The sequence below is a fragment of the Schistocerca nitens genome, chromosome 8, assembly GCF_023898315.1.
Source record: "Schistocerca nitens isolate TAMUIC-IGC-003100 chromosome 8, iqSchNite1.1, whole genome shotgun sequence".
In the NCBI taxonomy this organism is placed as follows: domain Eukaryota; kingdom Metazoa; phylum Arthropoda; class Insecta; order Orthoptera; family Acrididae; genus Schistocerca; species Schistocerca nitens.
Window position 1 is genome coordinate 515,689,213 of NC_064621.1, and position 19,741 is coordinate 515,708,953.

Genomic DNA, 19,741 nt, shown 5'->3' on the forward strand with positions numbered 1-19,741 from the left:
CCTTTTCCTAATATTGTTGACATTCCAACTTGGAGTTTCCATTTTTAGACACACAAGAAAGTTTTCCAGCATATTTCAACAATATTTTCCATCCAGTTGAGGTGTTCATCCCATGTCACATCCATGTTTTTCACTGGTTTTTGATAATGTACTGGAATACCATAGAGAAGAACAGGAGGAAACTGTTCACAGAACACAGAATGTTTTAAATTCTAATGAGATTCTAAAATTAGTAGGGACTTTTTCATATTCATCTAAGTCCCAGGTTTTGCATTCATCTTACTACTGAGAAAGATTATCCTTCATATGGACAGTAGCAGTGTTGACATCTTCAGTTCTGGCACTTAGGTAAAGCTGGATGTACAGCTTAGAAACAATACTTGCAGGACGAAAGAAGTAACAATACATCATTGACTTACGAGGGACCAAGAGCCCAGGGCAACTTCTCATTCCCAAAGACAACATGTTGCTGTCTGTTTCTCGAGTAGATTTCAGACCACTTCAGCATACTATCTGACAATTTTAGCTGTTGCATTTTTCTGAGCAGTATAAAATGCTTTGCTGAAGTCTATTAGTTCCATATGGTGGCCTCGCAATTGTCCATGCCCCCCCCCCCCCCTCCCCCCTTTTTTTCAGTCATCAGTTACCTTAATTCAGTGTTTGTACTATGGTGTTTACAAATGCCAGACTGATTTTGTAATATAAGTAGTCAATAATTTGGTAATACACAATCCCTTGGCTTAGAGTATAGTTGATAAGATACTGACTGGTCGGCAATCACAAAGTTATAGTGTTTTCATTCTTAAGGATAGGTTGGACTGTGGTTTTCCACGACTGGTATATTTTCTATTCACAAGAGAAAAATTAAATATGTCTAATGACAAGTAAGACAGGTATTCAGCTACCTGAAACATTTTTGTTCTTTGTTACGCTGATACTGTTTTTTATCACTTCAGGAGAGATTCTCATTCTCACTTGTGTTTTAATCTGGACGTGCCGTAGTTACACATGTAGTGCAGGGATTCTTTAGGGCAATAGCTCTACCCGGCACTGGCTTTAACTAGTGTTGAGAAAAATTCATTCTATTCGTCAGATGATACCTGAAAAATCAGTTGCTGCTTTTTCTTTTCAAACATTTAAGCTACAGAGATTCTTCCAGAGAATCTCAGGCATCATATAATGTATTCCAGCTTTGGAACATCTGTGAGAAGAACCCCTAATTGATCATCATTTGATGTAAGTCAATTGTCAGCCAAGGAGCAGGAGTGTCCAATGTTGCTGTTGTTTTTTTTATTTTTTTTAAAATACTGTGAACTGTACATATAGGACTGCATTTGTCATACAAAGTTTTGAGCTATCACTAACTTCTCGCAATCAAATGTGAGTGCTCTCATCCTTTGAGGCCACTGGGTTTCTGAGGAGTCAGCTTTCAGTGATTTCTAATCAATATCTTTAATGTTACTACAAATTACACGATGCGATTTGAGCTTTGGGGACTGTGAGGAGTAGACCAGGAATATTACATCATGTGCTGAGAGGTCTGGAGCCAAGGTGTACAAAACATACCACTCCAAATAAGTAATGAGTATCACTGCTTAATCTTACCTACGAGTGATACAACAAAAGCTGTTTATATAGTAAAACTCTTCAGCATGGGATGATAGTCGCAGCAACTTAGCGAGAGGAAATTCCTGCTGACGCAGAAATAAGTATTCCCTGGAGTTGTGCACTGGAGTTGGGCAGAATTCCCAAGAACTCTTATATAAGCAACAGGAAACTTGTGACAGAAGTGAAATGGCCTTTTAGAATTAATTACTAATCTTGTATTTGGAAGAATTAAGCTGTTCAATTTGTATGTATTTAAAGGGGAGGAAAGTACATCTCATTTTATGCTTCAAACAGTATGGAAAGTTATCTCATAAAAGTAGCATAAGAGACTATATTTTTAATTTTAAATGCATTATTACAGCCTTTGTGAAGAAGTCAAAAATATCACCAAGGGATATACATGGTCAAACTATTGTTATATAAACTAATGATGTTCAAAGAGCTCAACTATAAAGGTTTCTCCTATATCTCTTACTTTGGCTATCTTTTTCATTGCAAATTATACCCTGAAGATGTGCATTTCAACTGGCGAATACTCACATTATTGCAGATAATCGATCTTCTAAAGTTTATTGAGAAAGTAGTGACTTTCAACAAGTATGTTCTTGTCTCCCTTTTCAATGAAATATTCATGTCAGCACTGAAGTGAATGTAATTTTGATGAAGAAAGTCACCAAGCTAAGTTTTGGAAGCTTATAGACAAGACCAGTTAAACTTCTGGCTTTGTATACTTATTTCAATGAAGGTGAATTCCACCCATCTTTCTTCATTACGGTTCCATGTGCTCACAACTTTGGGCTTTCTGTCAGATCGCATATAAGCAACACCCCAGCAGCATTTGTCCAATCTGTCAGCCCTTCCAAAGAGATGCGTAATGGCCAGCTATTTTCTTTCTCATACTTTTATATTTTTCTCCAGTGGAATATTAACATATGCAAATTATATACACAGTTTCAGACAAGTTACAGACAGTTTGATTGTGTCAAAATTTTGTTGTTGAAAAAGAAGGCCCAGTTCTTCAAGATTTGCAGATATGGATTACAAATTACAATGTCCACCAAATAGCTATGCCAAGTGCTTCTAGGCAGCCTTCGGGAGGCCATCTGACAAGTTTGCCTCTACCTGAAGTGATGGACACTGACCCACATCGCTCAGGATTGACCACAATGTCGCACACCTCATTTGTGATCTCTGAAGGAGAGAAGATCACAGAGCTAAAGTTTTCTGAGATTCCAGATGTAAGGTAAATAGGAGGAATATTCACTGGGAGAAGATATGGGTAAAATAGTGACACGTATGAAACAATTAACCCTCTGTCACACATTGTACAGCTTAGCATGGCAAGAAAAAGTAGGACAATTTACAGGGCCAATTGCACAAGCAGAGAAAAGTTTATTTCACAACTATAAGGCTGCATAAAAAGCTACAAATCAATTAGAAATCAACTTAAGGACACTGGTTGTAATTTTTCTCATTAGGAGTTAACATAGCTAATAAAGAAGGTGAGAGTAATGTAATCAAGCATCAGCAATAATCACAGTTTTACTATTACAAACAGCTAGATGATTTTAAAGAAAAAGAGAGACATTAGCAGTAAGTAATAGTAAGAAATAACTACAAATAAGACTAATGTAGACAATTGAAAGCTGTATGCTGTGAATCTTGTTTCCTGCAGGGCATCGCCAACCACTGGATAGGATGTTATTACATTCAGCACAGTGGCGGAAGTGGTTATTGCAGTTCCATCAGATAATCACTGTGAGTGATCGGGGGAAGGAGAGGGTGAAAATGGCAAATATTTATATCGCATTTCAATGTATGCTGATAGCACATGGGATTGTACCAATCTTTTATTTCCATTTGTGATATTCAAGAATCTGAAGTCCTTAGTGTTACCCGATCAATCTGTCCCTTTGTTTCCTTCTTTCTTTAACCTTTGTAACTTGTTTTCTTCTTCTTTTCTCAGAGTTTTAATTTCAGTTAACCCTTTATTTGGAAAATATAAAAGATGCAGAGAAATTTTTTTTTTCTGGTTTGTCCTCATTATATAGACTTAGAATAATGATAAATGTTTTAATTGTAATATTTATTCATTACACAAAAAATACAGAATGTTGCTTGAGAGCAACATTGCCAAAGAGTGAGACTGATATACTGAAATTTGGAGGCAATCTACTTTCTGCTTCACTTCAGTTCATTTGTGATAAATGTGTCCATAGGGAACTTATTGTCTTTATACATGAGAATATCAGTCTCCTGATACATACAGCTCACTGCGGAGTAAAAATCAATAGGTCAACCTAGTATGGGCAATACAGAGACTGCTGAGGATGGTAGATTTCTGACGGTAGAGGCAGAGGTAGGAACATCACACGGTTGAAGTCTCCTTGATTGCATGGAGTTTACTAGACAAGGAGTAAGTCTCCCAAGAGTTAGCCCACGACTGAGCAAAAAGGGATTTGATGTAAAGCTGTAAATCCACCCCCAGAGGGGTCACGGAGAACGGGGCATAGGTGGTCAGGTGGTCAGGTGGTCAGGTGGTCAGGTGGTCAGGTGGTCATTCCACATCAAGGGGACCAGGGGTCCCCCACTCAACTGTCTCCAAATCTAATTAAATTTTGTGTGAAGATTCTATGTGGTCTTTGATGTTTGTGTACCAAATTTCAGTCCAGTATCTTCAGTGGTTGAATTTTTAGGGGCTTTTCAAGAGAGGCTACTCATCTTTGCAATAAATACAAAGGTGTAAATGTGCCAAGTTTGCTAGGCTTTGCTTTAATAGATATAGATACATTTTTATGCTGAATCACACCATGGCAAAAATTAAGGATTTACCCACATCTAAGTATAGATACAAGCCTCAAAAGTAGCTAAAAAAATTTGTTGCACTATTCTGAGAGACGAGATGTGACCAACAACTGCTACTTTACATACGAACCAATCACACCACAACTTTAGAGGGTTATTCCTACCTGTGATGTCTATAAATGGATCAAATTTAATTAACATTAGATGCCTAGATGAAAAGATACGCATCTGCAAACTTGGCCAAAATTTTCTAGGTGCACATTTTAGAAAATTTTTGGGGAGCAATATCTCAACTGTGTATTGTTCAATCTTTTTTTCCTGCTACAGCTGGAAAGAGAGTGCTTTAAGCTTCCAAAGCTATATTGTTTAATATCTGGATCTTGCATATTGATGAGTATGAATAGGTTTCCAAAGGTATTATTTTAGCACTTCGAGAAGACTGAAAAGTGAAATACTTTGCTCATTAAGTTTCATAATCAATCTTTTTATTCCAGTATATAAATCAGTTTCAAACATCAATTTAACACATGCCATAAAAACAAGTATAATACACAACAAAGAAAATTTGCAAAACAAAAATACTAATGAGTCAGTTCCATTTTTGGTTTAACAGTTCTACAATTTTGTCAAGGGCAAATTGTGGACAACTTTATTGTCATCCTGATCCTGATGGTGCTTCTTAAATCATGAAAATATGTTGCTCAGAATCCAGCAAGTGTCATTAGCAGTTGGCCAGTGGAAGAAATAAGCAGAACTGTGTGGGTGCATAAAGCTGATGAGGACATCTTTATTGTTCATGTGGAAATTCACTTGTTTCCAAACCACCATAAATTGGCATACATACCTGCAACATGTTGTCCTGGTTGTAAACTTGCAATTGACATTGCTGGAATTTCTTCATCTGCCTCAAAGGCATGAACTGTGAATTCTGTAGCATCATTTAAACCTCTAATTGCTCTGAGCTGATTACAATTAACTGGCTTAAATTGATTTTCTCTTGTTCCAGGTATTGCATGTCCCATGGCAAACCTTGTTTCTTGATCAGGCAGATTTTTTTTCCAGTCTCTTCGTTTGGTGCATAAAAAAACTTAATGACTGGAATACCATCATCAGATAATTTGATGAAATTGTATGGAGTCAATATTTGGTTATTAAGGGTCTCTGTAGACTAGCACAGGCTGCTAGCCTTTTTGCTGTTCCTCCAATGCCATCACAAGCCGATTTACCATGGCTTGTTCCAAAAGAATTCCACTCGGCAGTGATGCCAAAATCCTTTTCATGCAGACATAAATTGATGAAATTTTTGAAATTCTTATACTGAGCAGCTGAAACATCGCTAAAGTAATAAATGTTCTTAATGTTTTTCAAGCTTTGTCTTTAAACAAGATATAAACGTTATTTGAAAGACATGAACAGCAATGGTATCATGACGGAGACAGTTGCTGATCATACAAATGCTAATACTCTTGACATTCTTCGCCACCAAACTAGACAACAAATGGATGCAATGTGGCCTGACTATTCTCCAAATGAAATCTTTGCAGAGTATCCTGAATAACAAATGAATAATTCTCAGCAAAATCCATCAATATAATTAATTCATTTTCGTCAAGATTTCTTTTTAGCTGCTTAAGGTACAAACATTAGCATTTTGGCACAAAGTGGTGGCTTCTTAAATTGTTGATTTTCAAAATCAGTGCCTCCATGAGATCTTTAACAGCTCCTGGCATGTCTACTGTGTGTCAGTATGGACCCATTGCTTGTATTCCGTTGTTTCTTCAAGTCGTAGTCTTTAAAAGCATCTTTAAGAAAAGCCTCTAGTTGCATTTTTCCTGGCCATTCCTCACAATGTTGCTCCATACAATCTTTTGATTCCAAACTACATACAGTTTTTTTCATCAAATTCTTGCAGTAATCTAGGCTGGATGTTGCTGAAGCCAACTTTAGACATTTAAAGGAACTGTACATACACATACTGAATGTTATCCGGAAGACTTTTAGTACACCATTTCGGCCAGAGCTCACACAATTTTGAGAAGCTCAGTTGATTTCCATATTGCTTACAATAAGCAATGAACATTTCTTTCAGGTTACAAGGGAGCAGGTGTTTATGCTTGTGAATCTTTTCCCCATTTATTCTCACTGCAACACAATCCTTTCTGCCAGGACAAAAAAAAGTGAGGACATTTTACTTCAAGACTGAGCTTTTACCCCTTTTTGGTTCACAGATGTTGCCAAAATCCCATCTTCCATCTTAAGTTTCCTAGCCTTCTTCATCGTTTTACTTGAAAAAGCAAATTCTTTAGCCATTTTTTCAATAGACCAGCTATTTGGCCAGGGTCAAACTTTGAAATTTACAGCAACTGCTTGACGTCTGAAGTTTAATCTTAAGTTCTCCAATTAAGATGTCCATATCTTTACATTTTTGGCATTCTTCCATTTGTATTTGAGCAATATCTGCTTGGCTCACACCCGCAGCTGTGGCAATTACCTTTGGCTTTCAGAACTTTGCACTTTATGTATACCATTGAATCCACTGACTCTCCAAGCGATGATAATGAAGTATTAGCAGTAAAGCAAGCATCAACAACATCTATGTTTCCAGTGGATGGTGATTCTTGCTTACCCCGGTGGGATGATTCTTTTTGGACCACTTTATGCCTACATTTGGTACAACTTTTCAGACCACATTTAAAAACATCATTACTCAGTAACTTCAACATATGAGACATTGCAATGGTTATTGATGTTAAATCCTTCGTGATCACACGCTTTTCTTTACCAGCAAGTCTTCTGCAGGAATTGAAACTTTGTCATCAAGAAGCCATTATGGTATGGACAAATTTGGGTATCTCCAGTAAAATCAAGCCCAGACCTACGTCGTAGACGCTCCTCGTCCACTGGAGACATTTCCTTAACTGATTGTAGTTGCCTTTTTTCCATAATAGAATGGTGCTGACTTACGACAATCAACTCCATCTGATCCACCAAAGTAGCAGGATGCAAGGGTCCCTTGGTTAACTTTATACAACAGTTTACTAACCTATAACAAGCAATTCTGAAAGCTCCTGAATATCCTGATTTGAAGCATATCAGATTCAGACTTGTTTTTGTATCAAATATACAAATAAGCATATCAAAACATATTGTTTTAGTGCATACCTTCAGCTACAACAATGAGTATTGATTATTGAAACACTCATTACTCAACACTAAGAATGTACAATGTAAACACCAAAGATTACACCACACAGAAGACTGACACTGTGAAAACAACCAACAATAAAAGCAACAACTGAAAGTGGTGATTCAGCAATCTATCACTGCTGCAAGGATCGAGCCTTAAAAAACTGTTGCTGCTTATTATGCCGATGGAAACTGAGTGACAATGCATATACGTACCACCACACACTGTAGAGTTAAAATGTTCTAAAGCAACATAGTGGTCCATTATGATATTCTAGATTTTGTAATCTTATTAGCATTTTCTAAGGTTTTATTATATTTATATTCTATAATGTAAAATAATGTAAAAATAGTTCCCATTAGCACAGTTACATTCCTTAAACCAAAGGCAAATCTTATACTATTAAAAGACACTACAATTACAATTTTTTTTATTTACTACTTCAAACTGTGTTAATTTTTTGTATTTATTGATAATCCATTTTTCCTACTTTTGACATATATTCTTACTCATCAATATGCAAGCTCCAGAAATTATACAATATAGCTTTGAAAGTTTGAAGCATGCTTTTTTCAGCTGTAGCAAGAAAAAGAGGATTGAACAAGACAGTTGAGATATTGCCCCAAAAAATTTGCGCACAGAAAATTTTGGCCAACTTTGCAGATGTGTATCTTTTCATCTAGGCATCCAATGTTAATTAAATTTAATCGACATATAGATATCATAGATAGGATTAACCCTATGAAGTTTTGATGCGATCGGTTCACATGAAAAGTAGCAGTGGTCAGTCAAACCTAGTCTCTCAGAATAGTGTGACAAATTTTTTACCCAGTTTAAAGGCTTTTATTTATATTTGATGATGATGATGATGATGATGATGATGATGATGATGATTATTATTATTATTTCCCATACTCCAAGGAGCATAGGGGGACGATGCAGGAGACCTGCACTGCTGACTAGGCAAGGTCCTGGCAGAGGTGGTTTGCCATTGCCTTCCTCTGACCGTAATGAGGATGGATGATGATGAAGACGATACGACGACACCCAGTCATCTCGAAGCAGGGAAAATCCCTGAACGTGCTGGGAATCGAACCCAGGGCCCCGTGCGCAGGAAGCGAGAACACTACCACAATACCACGAGCTGCAGACTTATCTTTAGTGTGGCTTTAGGTGTGGCTAAACCCCTAATCTTTGGCATAGTGTGATTCAGCATAAACAGTAGTCTACGTGTACTAGAGCAAATGACCAAATGTCTGGTAGAACTTTTAAAAAAGCCTAGCAAACTTCGCACATTTGCATTTTCGGATGTGATGTGAAAGTGAGTAGCCTCTCTTTAAAAGCCTCTAAAAATTCAACCACTCAGGATACAGGACTGAAATTTGATATTTAAGCAATAAAGACCATATATAACCTACGCCAAATTTCATTAGATTTGGAGAGGGTCAAGTGAGGGGACTTTTTAATATTGGTCCCTTTTAAATGGAATGACCCCAGTGCAACCTGACAAAAAAGGTGGAAACATGACCTGGGAGGTATATAGAGGCCAATCAGTATGACAGATCCCAGTGGGGTAACCTGGTCATGGGGAGGCGGGAAGGAAACAAGAGAATCAACAGGAAGTGGCCACTAACACAGAGGTCCTCATTTGGAAACCAGTGTAAGGAAGGTAGAAGGGGAGGGGAAGAGAACGAAATATCAATGGCAGAGAAAGTGCCATATGCAGCACTAAAATGAGTAGGGGAGGATCATCATTAAGAAAACACAGATCGTGATCCACAAGAAATTGGTCACTGAGGAGCCCCTGACTAGATGAAGCACTGCCCCAGAAAGGGTGATGGGCATTAAAATCCCAAAGAAGGAGGAAGGGAGGCGAGAGATGCTGAAGAGGGCAGTTAGGGCAGCAGTTGTAGGTGGCCTGTCAGCAGGGAGATAAGAGATTGCACAGTCCAATTGATCCCAAATGGCAACCGCTTCCAATGTGGTATGAAGGAGGATCCATGTACTGACAATATCTGCACAGGCCAACATGCGTATGCCACTGGAAGCCCTCAAAGGGCTGACCTGGTTCCGCTAACAGAAAGCGCGACACCCATGAAGGGACGATGAGTGAGCATCAGTAAAGTGAGATTCGTGGAGAACACAAACTAACGAGTAAAAGGCAATAAGGGACTACAAATCAGGGAAGTGATAGCAGTTGCTACTACAGTTCCATTGAATGATCACAGAGTGGGTATCTTAATGGGTGGTGAACAGGTTGGAGCGAATCATGCCACCAGGACACCACCCATCACCAAGGACAATGGGGTGACATCCGTAAATAAGATGTCAGACTCTTGTTGCGAAGGAGGAGATGGCACCTTCTTCTTTCTCTCTTTTGGAGGTTGAGGAGGGCAGGGCATGGAGAGAGAGCAGGCTTCTGCAAGATCCAGACACTTCTTCAGCCAGCGAGAGGGAGTGGGAATCGCAGGGAAGGGTGATAGGAGTGGGGGACAGGACTGGCGTAAGGAAGAGGTAGGAAGGCGAATGGATGTAACACAGGCAAAAGTAGAACACATCGACAATGGATGGAATGTATCATTTTTGACAAGCCTCAGTATAAAACAAACGATCCAGAGACTTATTCTTGTATTTTCTTTTCTTTCTTGGAAGCTGGGAAATCTGGTGAGTGTGCAGAGTGGCAGTCATGACAATTTGCACACACAGGTGGCGGAACACAGGGGCTCCACTCATGGAGTCCGTGTCCATCATACAGCGGGAAGACATATGTCCAAAATGCATGCACCGAAAGCACCTCATGGATGGCAGGATGTACGGCTTCACTTCACATCAGTAACACACAAGCTGGACCTTCTCTAGGACTTTATCTCCCTCAAAGACCAGAATAAAGGTACCAGTATCGGCGTGTGTCTTTACTACCCTTCTGCGCATGGTGAAAAAATTGAACGCGCGTCACTCCAGATTAGCCTGGAGTTCCTCATTAAGTTGAAGGATAAGGTCCCTATGAAAAATCACTCCTTGGACCATATCCAGAGACTAGCACGGGGTAATAGACACTGCGATATTGGCAAGATGATAACGAGCATGAAGAGCCACAGACTGGACGGCATAAGAAGCTCTGATCAACAGGAAACCCGATAGCTTCTTAGTGAGAGACTACTTCGCCAAACTTATCCTCAATATTCTTCACAAAAAACAACGGCTTTGTGGTGGTAAACGTGTCCCCACTCAACTTAGTACAGACCGTGTAGTGGGAAAAGTGTTTCACCCCAAGCCGGCAAGTCTGGCCCACATCCCAGGGTGTAGCCAGGGAAGGGAAGGCTGCAGGGTCATAAGAAGCAGCATTCAATGACCTGTTACCACTTTAACAGATGGCCATTTGAGAATTGAGAGATTTTGTGGTTTGATACACTTCACGTAAACAGCATCTGCCCTAATACCACCCGCTCCGATCAGGGGCTCTCTCCATGGGTGCCATCGAGCCACAGAAAGGGCCATTTGGCAAGGCAGCCATTGCTGGAAGTTTCAATGCTCCTAAATGACAAGCAACCACTCCTAGGTATACAGGTGGAGGCAACAGCTCAGGTCTCAGAAGTGTGAACCCTGTGTTTTAAGAGAACTCAGCCTGATGAGTTCTTAACAGCCTCACCCCACAGACTGACTACGTATGCTGGTGACCTAGTGAGATGGAGGGGGCTACAGTGGGGAGGGGGGGGGCAGAAGAATCCATGCTGCAGATGCTAGAGAGAGAGAGAGAGAGAGAGAGAGAGAGAGAGAGAGAGAGAGAGAGAGTTCTTCCCCAAATAGCGCACACTAAATACAGAAAATTTAGAAGTGGAGTTCAAACACCAAGGTGGGACCAAAAATGTCAAACAGGATGAAAGAGAACAGGCAAGAAGAACAAAACTGTAAGGAATGTGCGAAACCAGGTGGTTAGCCGGCCCAACTTAATTAAGAACACTGAGAGGAGAGGAGGTGGGAGTGGGCAAAGGGTGAGGATGGGGGAGGGAGGAGCACAGGGAAGGAAATGCAGCACGGGAAGAAAGAATGGGCAGCAATAGCTCAAGGCCCCAAGGGTGCCATGCACGAACTCACAAAAGAACCATGACCCACTGGGGGGAAGGGGGTAATATGTGGGGGTGGGTCTAGAGATAGGATGTAGCCTTCCCCCCTCCCCCCCCCCCCCAATCGCCACTTCCAACAGATTTGTTATGGAGGATACCATTCTGCTCGATGAAAGGAGGCAGAAGTCCTCAGTGTAGCTGTAGAAGGATTAGTGGGGGACAATCTTTTTTCCAGAAGTGAAATGCTTGGGAGGCCATCGGGACCTATTATTGAGGATGGAAAATGTGTACACACTAGCTACATTTAGTACATTGAATATCACGCATGTCAAATTTTTTGTTATCAGTACAGGATGTATGGATCTGGATTTTTTTTTTCTGAGACTGGAAGTACATTAATCATTTGGAGGTTGTGTGCTTGTGTTTTGCACTACTACTTAAAGACCTGGCAAGTCAGCAAGTTACAGTTAATGCAAAGTGGTTTCTTTCCATACAGAGCACTCTCTCAAAATGACCAGCCACAATCTCCACAGATTGGTTGTTTATATATCGAGACAACATGTGGTCAAAGTGCAAGCCTTTGAAACATCACAGTTTTATGTTACATTCTCAGACCATTATTTTCATTTTCTTTGGAAAAAGGCATGCCTTTACAGGCCAGAATAAATGCTCCAGTGTTTATCCTATTATCTTTCAGGACTCATTGGACATGGTACATAAAATGAACTTCCTGTTTTTCTCGACTGGTTTCTATCTCATCAACTTGGAGTGCAAGGATGCAGAGAAAAATTATACCTTGCATTGTGTTGAAGTTCTTACATGGTGTGACTGTTACCTAGATAATGACAAGCAGACTTCACATGAACTGGCACTCTTTGATTTTCTTCATCTCATAATTCAAAAGTCACTGTCCAGACACGAGTTTCCGTAAGTAGTACGACTGTTGTCTCCCAGCCCCCCCATCCCCCAACTTAAAAAGTAAAATCACCTCTGAAGAACAGAAGATTTCCAAGGGCTGTTAAGTAGAACACACTCGTTACTTAGTTGTCGGTATGTCATAGTGTAGAATAGTGGTCTTATAATTGTAAAGCCAGTGGTTTCACTCTTGCTAGTAACCTTATTTAAATCCCACCTTTACTAGCAAAAAAGAATGTTCATTAAAAAATAATCACGTACTTAGAGATTTAGAAATAATTATTTTTTAAACATGTTTGACATTTTGCATTTCAGCATCATATTTTAATTTATTTCTAGTACTGGAATTTTCATGCCAGTAGTAATTAAAACCAAAAAGGAATTTTTATTAAAAATTATGATTCACTATGAGTTTATTAACATTTATATTTGTTAATATTTCTATTTATTATAAATATCAAATTTAAATAGAAGTACAAAAATTATACTACTAGCAACATTTGAACCAGCTACTTTATGATCACAAGACATGCACTCTGCCACCTACAGTTATGTTAAAAAGGTTACAAACGACATACTTAAGAACACTTTGAAATCTTCTGACCTTTCAAGATGACTTTCTGACCTTTTTTTTTTGTTATTTTAAGAATTACGCGCTTCAATAGGTATGAAGAAAATCGAAGATGGCCAGCCCATAAGGCCCCCTTGTGTAATGTAAACATACAACTTGCACCCATGAAACAGAAATTAACTATGTTAACTCTAAATTGACTTGTTAACCATTGTTAAAATCTGTCATTAAACTCATCTATGAAAAATGTAATCAGCTAAGTATGTCCACAGTTAGTAAAAACACACACACACAAAATTACACTTAACATACCATCCCTGTCAACTGAAGTTAGAACTACATAATCCAATCCCCATGAAGCAATAGCTGTAGCAGTATGTAATGGTTCATTTGGATCAGGTGGTGGAGGTGTTCTTGATGTTTTCACTGAGCAAAATCTACAGCCTCGTGTGCAGGTATCACCCAACAACTGTAAACAAATACATTTATTCCATATGAGAAATATTTACACTTCCTTAGATTTCAGTTAAAAAAATTTCAGATTATTAACTTATAGTTTCAATACAATGAGCAAATATTAATTTTCAAGCTGGTACCTCCATAAATAAATATGAATTGACAGAGACAGACACACACACACACACACACACACACACACACACACACACACACACACACACACACACACTTCTACTGTTGTTTGGTCATACCAAAGTATGTTCAGTGAACCATGGCAAAAAGTACATTCTCAAGAACTGTAAACATTGAAGTTGGTAGTTTTCTGTCTTGGGCAGTGTTGTTAATGTTCCTCAGTGTTGTAAAAAGGCAAAGTGACCGAGTACTAGAATTTTATATGCAAGAAAGCATCAGTAGTCTTTAAGGCATACAAGAAATACTGGCAAACAATGTGTGAGGTGAACAGCAAAATTAGCATGAATAGTTAAGCCAGTAATAGTACTGTCCATGAAAAGCAAGGGTCTACAATGGAATGTCAGCAGGTGTTAATCTAAAACTGGTATTCAATCCACAGCAAAGTGAAAGGTTCATTTCTTCAAACCTACTTGCGTCTCTCTGAAAGAGTAATTTAACACCCCATCAATTTGGAACTCGAGTTTTCTACAAAACATTACGTGTTTTAGTTAAAATGCTGTATCACAAGGAAGAATGGGGTAGACGAATTGATAAAAACAACCATAAACCATTGCTTGGGAGCCACAGCATCATTTTAAAGCAAATATACAGTAAAATTACCATTATTGTCGCTGTAGCGGTTCCATGTGTACCACCGCCCCAGCATTCCCCTATGTTGGGACATCTTGCTTCTTCACATACTGTATGTAAATTCAGTTGACGTAATTGGTCTTTTATCTTACTGAAATTTTTTCCGGTTGGAATGTTCGTTTTCAACCATGGTGGCAATCTTAATCGTTCAGATTCACCTTTCTCGCGTTTCAATTTTCCATCGTAATTGCTCCAGTCCCTCTCAGGTTCATGCAAAAATTCTTCTAACCCAGGGCCACTGGCAAGTTTCTTCTTAATTTTTTCCGGCAACGTATACTTCGTCCGATGACCCTACAAATTAAAGTCATCCAGTCACACCCGTAAACACATCACAATGGTACATACAAACAGAGTAAATAACAGCAATACTTCGAACGAAGAACGACTCCCAAATAGGCAGTACTTCCGTGACTGAACGAGCCCATTTAACCTCATTGCTTCTCAATTTACATTAAACGAGGTGACACTTTTCAGTAAGCATTAACAGATCAGTTTGCAACATACACTAATTTGTACAGCTCTAGACTCCACTAGCAGACATCACGCTCAACTACGCAACTCCCTCATGGCACTTCAAAGTTCAAAGATAGTCATTCCACATATACGACAATACAGCCGCCTTCCCAAAGGCATCGAACACTTGCAATAGGGCAGACTCGTTGTAGCCCCTGACGTGTAACTACGCCTTCAGAGGCATGAAGTGAGCCGAGTTTAGGCGAGAAATACGAATTTCACTGATTTTTGTTTGGTGTACTACATGAAGTCAACTTGATCCTTAGAACCGACAGGTATACTGTACTACCAGTGAAAGCATTTATTAACACACTGAAATTAAACGCATTTGAAAAAAAAAAAGTTTTCACTCTAGATGTTATATCACGTTCTTGTTCTCTGCTTGAGACGGGTTTATTTATTTATTTATTTTATTGCGAGTTCTGTTGATCCTGATAGCAATGGAGTTGCAAAAATATGGAACGAGTCAGTATTTTTACAATGTTAGCAATATAGCAGCACACAATATGGTTAATTCATGACAAGACTCATGGTAACGACATGGAATACTAACAGAAATAAAAACATATTACATACATTAGAATTAATACTTATGTGTACACATTCAAATTAACAAATCAAAGTAACTCTTCAAGCTTTCCCGGCGAATGTGTTGTAAATAGTCTTCACGGGGTAAGTGCGGGAGAGTCGATTTGCGATTTTCGGCAGAGGAAGTTTGAATATGGTAAATCATTGCGCATGCGCAATTTACGCTGCTGCGCATTCTTCGCGCGCGTGTCCGAGAAACGGGGCGTGAGTCGTACTTAGCCACCAACAAGGTTGAAACACCTGAAGATGTCAGACAGTTGCTCTGAGGAAATACTGTGGAATTTGCACAACATGATCCGGTGGCAAACCCGTGAAGACTATTTACAAAATCAAAGTATTTTGAGCAACAATATAACACTACAGCAACAAATAGTTTACATTTATGCTCACATCGAATGGCTAACTCAGTTGTATAATAGAAACCTGTCGCTATGCACTAAAAAATTTACTAATTGAATAGAATGACTTTGTAGTAGGTATTCCTTCAGTTTCATCTCGAACTTTGTTGTTTCAGATGCAAGACTTTTGATGCCTGTATAATTTGCTCGTTTCTGTACAAGGATATACGTCGACTGGTTGTTATAGAAGTCCTAATTTGACCTTGTGTTGTGATTATGATATTCGCTAGTGGTGTTGAAGAGAGAGTCGTTTTTATTAATGAAACATACAAGGGAGTATATGTTGAGATACATTGTAAATACCTGTAGTTGCCTAAACAGATTCCTTCATGAGCACCTTGGTTGCACACCACTCACGATGCGTACTGCTCTCTTCCGAGCAATAAAATTTTTTTTGCCAAGGGCTGCTTGCCACAAAAGATGATTCTGTAAGACAAAAGTGCATGGAAGTTTCCGAAATAAGCAGCTGTTATGTGTGGTTGATGCAGTTATACGTAAGGCAAATGTTGCAGAATGTAGCCTTTTTTTTAGATCTAGAATATGCTTGGACCAAATTAGTATGCAATTTATGTACACGCCCAGGAATTTAGCTGAGTCAGCTTGCTTTATTTTTTGTCCATTACATTCTATATTTATGTTCCCCAATTCTTTATGTGCCATCTGAAACTGTGCATAATGATTTTTTTTATGTTCAGAGAGAGCCCATTACAGTTAAACCATTTCAGACTGTCATCAAATGCATTGTTCACAGATGTTTCCTGGTTGTTTCCTGTTGCTTTATCAACTAGAAGAGAAGTATTGTCAGTGAATAGGGTGAACTTGCTCACTGACACAGCGCAGTGTGGACGGTCATTTATAAATATAAGGAACAGTAAGCCTTGAGGCACTCCAGTGTTTACAGTGCCCCACTTGGATAAAGCTGGGATCCCATTACTGTCAATACCTATTACCCTTTGTTTCCTATCTGAAAAGTAGGGTTTAATTCATGTCCCCATTGTTCCACTTAACCCATAGTAGCTTGCTTTATTTAGTAGAATTTCATGGTTGACTCAGTCAAAAGCCTTGGATAGGTCACATAGGATTCCAATTGTTAAGAGATTCGAGAATTTGATCGGTGAAACTGAAAATAGCATCATCAATTGATAGGCGTTGCCAGAAACCAAACTGACATTGACTGAGAATGTTATGGCTGTTCAGGTGATTAACAGTTCTCCTGAATACCAGTTTGTCAAGGACCATTGAAAAACTTGTTATCAGGAGTATTGAGCGGTGGATTGTTACATCATTTTTTTTACTTTTCTTGAAGGGTGGTTTCACACAGGTACATTTAATCTAAGTGGAACAATACCTTGTTTCAGGGATTCATTAAAAATGTGACAAGACTGCATTTATATAGCCACGACAGTGCTTAAGTATCTCAGTTGAAATATTATCAATCTCACAAGAGTTTTTTGATTTCACCTCTCTGATTATCTTATTGATCTCACTAATTGTTAGGGGGGGGGGGTTATGTGCATCTGTCAAACTCTGGAATTGTTACCTTTGTGCAGAAGAGCTGTTGCACACACTGAGCCTTCACAGCCAATTATTTCAGCAGCTGTTAAATAATGTTTATTGAAGATATTAGCAACTTCCTCAGTATTATTTACAATATTTTCATCCTGAATTAATTCTGTGTCAGTCATGTACTCTACATTTTTACCATTCTCCCTTTTTATATCTTGCCAGACGGTTTCTGATTTTTTATTTGAGTTATCAATTTCAGATGCTATGTTCATAGTTTTGGATTTTTATTACCCTTTTTAAAATATTACAGTGCAATCTGTAGTCCTGCTTTTTGATGGAATCGTTAAAAAGCCTTAGGGATTCATATAATTTTTTTTTGTTCTACAGGAAATTCTGATCCCTTTAATGATCAATGGTTTCCACTTAGCAGCCTGAGGGTTGTTTCTCAAGATTATTTTTGGGAATATAGCTTCAAACAATGACACAAACGCATTAGAGAACAGATTAAATTTTTCATTAATATTCCTCTCCATAAATACAAGGGTCCAGTCGATCAGCTGTAATTGTAAGGGAAGGTTGAAGATTTCTATGATATCATTATTGACTGGCCTGACAGTTTTAAAGGATTGTTTCAGTTTATCACACAGTTTGATATCATTTGCTGTAAGCAGCTGACCATTAAGAATTTGACTTACAATAGTAATGCCGCTTCTGTATCTGTCCAGGAATAAATTGTCAATTAGGCTCTTACTAGAACCAGTTACTCTAGTGTGAAAGTTAACTACTGAAATTAGGTTAAATGATTCCATCAGGTTCTCTAGTTCTATTCTCCTGTTCTTTGTAGTTAAGAAGTTAATATTAAAATCACCCATTATAATTAAATCCTTGTGTTTTCAATATATTTGGTTCAAAAGTTGTTCCTTATGGTTTAGAAATATATATATTTTCCCTGCATGTAAACTGCAAAAATTATAACTGACTTATTATTTGTAGTAATTTCTGTTCCACATGTTTCAAAATGAGAATCTACACTGTAAGTCCTTATATCTAGGGATTTATATTTTACATTGGTTTTAATGTAGATTGTAGTCTTTCCTTTCTCCTTTATAGTTTTACAATAGCTGGCTGATAATGAGTATCCATCAGTTTGAGGCATTTCAGTTCCACTTGTCACATGGTATTCTGTAAGACATATTACTTTTGCATGGTTTACAGATTCAGCGTCAGTAATTTCAAGATTTAGAAGCTCCAGTTTGCTTCTGAGACCATTGATGTTTTGGTGTAACACACAGAATTTACTGCTACTGGCAATTCTTGGTTCGTTGCTACATATCGATAGCTTAGCATTCCTCATAATCTTTGACTGTTTGGCAAATTATTACACCTTGGATTATCATCAGGAGCTGATTCCAAAATCAAGCTACATGAAGTCACCTCTTCCTTCATATCTCTGACACTCAAGTAGCTTAAAATCATTTTACCATATTAATTATGAGAGCAGCAGAAAAAACAACTTTTAACAAACAGAAAAAACACAAAAAACACAACACTGTGCTACAGAGAGCTGAGCATAAATTAAAGTTCTTCATAAGTAATAGCTTATCCCTCTTGCATAAGACTTCTCACTATATAACACACTTCAGCTTCTCTTTCCAACTATTTAATTTTCCTATATTTATTTTTTTCTCTTGTGCCTAGTCACTGTGTTGCTGTATGCCATGAACAATACAGTCTGTTCTGTGGTTCTTCTATCTTTGAAAGACAAGCATTGTAAAATGATTCAGTTAAATCTGACACACACATCCGAAGCTGTATCTTCCTACTTTGGTCCTTGATTCATCAAATAACAGTTATGGCACTTCTTGATCTGATCTGTTTGAGGTATAAATGAAAACCATATATCATGTCGTCAAGCACAAGGATCGAAATTAATTCAAAACCCTAATCATTGGTTACATCGACGTAAATAACGTTGCTGTGACATCTTTTTAAGCATTTCATTATGAGCTTATCCATAATAGTAATAATGACACTAACAATAATAATAACATTGTTTTCTCAGGAGTGATTGCCTTCGTCTGCCTACATCTTGTGGCTTGTAGAACAACACACAGCAGTTATCACAGTCTAACATATAGAGTCGTGACACCCACTGCTGTGAAAACTGTTACCATCTGACAGTTGGTGCGGTGCTAGCGCCCCAAGTGGCGAGAAAGCAGCCATAAAATTTAAGTTTGTTTTTAATCATTTTCCTTGTTAATTAGTGATACAGTTATTAAATTTTTGCTTTCAAAGTGTTACTAAG

At 38.3% G+C, this 19,741-nt stretch overlaps 1 protein-coding gene across 1 annotated transcript in view; it reads right to left on the reverse strand.

Annotated features, from left to right (window-relative positions):
- LOC126198811 (lipoyl synthase, mitochondrial) overlaps nt 1-15,017 on the reverse strand; it is a 118,276-nt gene extending 103,259 nt beyond the window's left edge. The window contains exons 1-3 of the mRNA XM_049935381.1: nt 14,801-15,017; nt 14,402-14,722; nt 13,463-13,619 (exon numbers count right to left, since the gene is read on the reverse strand). Of these exons, the coding sequence (XP_049791338.1) occupies nt 13,463-13,619; nt 14,402-14,722; nt 14,801-14,866 (544 nt within the window). The 5' untranslated portion in view covers nt 14,867-15,017. The remainder of the gene's footprint in view (nt 1-13,462; nt 13,620-14,401; nt 14,723-14,800) is intronic.
- Between the last annotated feature and the right edge of the window lie 4,724 nt (nt 15,018-19,741).